General features: G+C 43.1%; 1 protein-coding gene across 1 annotated transcript; it reads left to right on the top strand.

Moving 5' to 3' along the window:
- Positions 1-332: 332 nt before the first annotated feature.
- Positions 333-2,608, top strand: LOC119343079 (disease resistance protein Pik-2-like; the record flags this gene model as incomplete). Its single annotated transcript, XM_037614265.1, has 1 exon — positions 333-2,608. A coding segment is annotated over one exon (2,008 nt), but the record flags the coding sequence as incomplete, so codon positions are not given.
- Positions 2,609-2,643: the final 35 nt, after the last annotated feature.

Below are 2,643 nucleotides of genomic sequence, written 5' to 3'. Positions count from 1 at the left end.
AAAAAAGTCCTTTTATAAAAACATGTTTGGCAATTCTTGTACGAGCATTAGTAAAATTATTTCTTCTTACCATATTGTGAGATATTATATTCCTCAAAGCAAAGAAGATGTCTTCAGCTTCACCACTTTTTAAATATTTTTGCAGAAAAATGCAAAATACATGGTATTATTTTCAGTGTCCATCTAAACAACTCCATGAAATAGTGGTGAAAGTTTTTAAGTATGAATAAACAATATTGCTTTATTAAAATGATGTAGATTTTTCTAATGTGTAGGGACAAAGTAATAAATATCCCTTCATTACATATAAGTACATTTTTTGTTAACTATAGAATAACTGATGAAACCAGGTACCTTATAGTGATCGATGATATATGGACAATAGCAGCATGGGACGCAATTAGGTCAAGGTTGCCAGGCAGCAAATGTGGCAGAATCATTGTGACCACTCGGATAAAGACTGTGGCCAATGAATGCAGTGATGTTAGTGCTACCGAAGATTACATCCATCATATGGAGCCACTTAAGAGCGAAGACTCCAAAGAGTTGTTTATTAGTAGAGCATTTGGCTCCTCCGTGGAAAAGGCTTCTCACACTGAGGAGCTAGAAGATATAATGGGAAGAATTCTAAAGAAGTGTGCTGGGCTACCATTAGCCATTGTTAGCATTGCCAGCCTCTTGGCGAACTACAAATATCCAGAGAGCAAAGATATGTGGGAAACAGTTTGGAAATCAATCGGTTCACAAATGGAGAGCAACCCTACCCTTGAGGGGATGACGCAGATACTCACACTCAGCTACAACCACCTACCTTATTACCTCAAGGGTTGCATGATGTATCTTGGTATTTTTCCGGAGGATTATGAGATCCCAAGGAATCGGCTCTTATACAGATGGATTGCAGAAGGATTGGTTGAGGAGAAGCGGGGGTTGACTTTGATGGAGGTTGCAGAAGGCTATTTCGAGGAGCTATTGAGTAGGAGCATGATTGATCCAGCCTCCTCTGTCAGCTATCATGGGAAGAGGATGGCATGTAGGGTGCACGACATGATGCTTGAGATCATGGTCTCCAAATCCATCGAAGCTAACTTTGTTAGCATGTTGGGTGGGCAGTATGAAGGGATGTCATATGATAGGGTTCGTCGCCTCTCCATCCATGGAGGAGCCAGCAGTGACTCTCCATCCATGAAAGGAGGGGCATCCGGCAGGCATGGGAAGAGAAATAGCATAGAGAGGTTAGAGGTGCAGCATGTTCGTTCATTAAGCATGTTTGATCTCCAAGAGAAGAAGCTCTTTGATCGGCTAGGCGAGTTCACACTACTGAGAGTACTTGATCTGGAAGACTGCCAGGGCTTGGAAAACAAGCATGTGAAGGATATCTGCAAGATGTACCTCCTAAGGTTCTTGAGCATGAAGCGTACAAATATCAGTGTGCTGCCTGAGAAAGTGGGTGAGCTAGAGCATTTGCAAGTTCTTGATGTGGAGTGTACAGGCCTTGAGAAGCTACCAGAAACCATCACAAGGCTAGAGAAACTTGAGCGTCTGAGATTCCGCAAGAAGGATAACTGGAGAATTATGTGGAAACCTCCCGCAGGGCTTTGTAAGATGAAAGTACTGCGAGATGCTGGTTGTGTACATATAACGGATGTGCAAGTTGCCAAAGAGCTCGGTGAACTAGTAGACTTGCGAGAGGTAACTATCTTTGTTGATGAACCCAGGGAAAGTACAAAGCCTATTCTCGATGAGCTTGTCAAATCCATCTGCAAGCTGTACTCCCTCCGGTATCTCGGCATTGGTAGCTTTGAGATAAGGAAGCTCAATTTTCTTAGTGGCATGGGCTCACCGTCAGTGCTCATCCAAAGTCTTTACCTGGATGGTCAGATTGATAAGATTCCCGACTGGGTCTCGTCACTTCACAATCTCGTTGAGATGGAACTTATATGCTCACTGCTTAGGGATGACCAACAATTATATGGCGTCCTGTGTAAGCTGCCCAACCTGCAGGTACTCAAAATCTTTCCCGGAGCCTACGTTGGAAGAAAACTCGTTGCACGTAGTGCGCACAAGTTTCCGGTGCTGAGGAATCTCTCATTTGATTGCTGCATCGATGTGATCGAATTTGAGGATGGGGCCATGGATACGCTCGAGGGCCTTAATGTGAATTTCGGCCATGGTGTGAATAGAATTGTTGGCATCCAGCACTTGAAGAACCTCAAAGAGGTGAAGCTCATTTCATACATGGGATCCGACCAATCATCACTGAACGATGCACTTTGTCAGCTAAAGGAGGAGAACGAAAGACGCCAGATTCAGTTCACGGTCGGGGTGCAATACAAGTGAATAATCACTCTCCTCTTGTTGTTGCGAGTTCGTCTTGGTGTGTTTCTATTTTTCTTTTGAACACGTTCTAGCATCCTCCAAGTTGTAATAATAAAGCTGGAGTACCGCATAACAGGTTTTTTGTCCCATAGTTTACATCATCAGTGTGTAAACAGTGGGTTTTCCTGGTATGTGCATCAAACCAGCGTAGTACCATTAGTATTTCCCCTTGTTTGCTGAACACGTTGTTTCCCTTATGATGTTGATGCAAAATGCTTTTCGTTTTCAATGTGTTTTGATATAAAACCAGTCAGGGGTTCCATC

This window comes from Triticum dicoccoides, unplaced genomic scaffold (assembly GCF_002162155.2).
Source record: "Triticum dicoccoides isolate Atlit2015 ecotype Zavitan unplaced genomic scaffold, WEW_v2.0 scaffold114818, whole genome shotgun sequence".
In the NCBI taxonomy this organism is placed as follows: Eukaryota; Viridiplantae; Streptophyta; class Magnoliopsida; order Poales; family Poaceae; genus Triticum; species Triticum dicoccoides.
The sequence above is the reverse complement of the archived record's forward strand: the minus strand, read 5'-3'. Positions and strand labels throughout refer to the sequence as shown.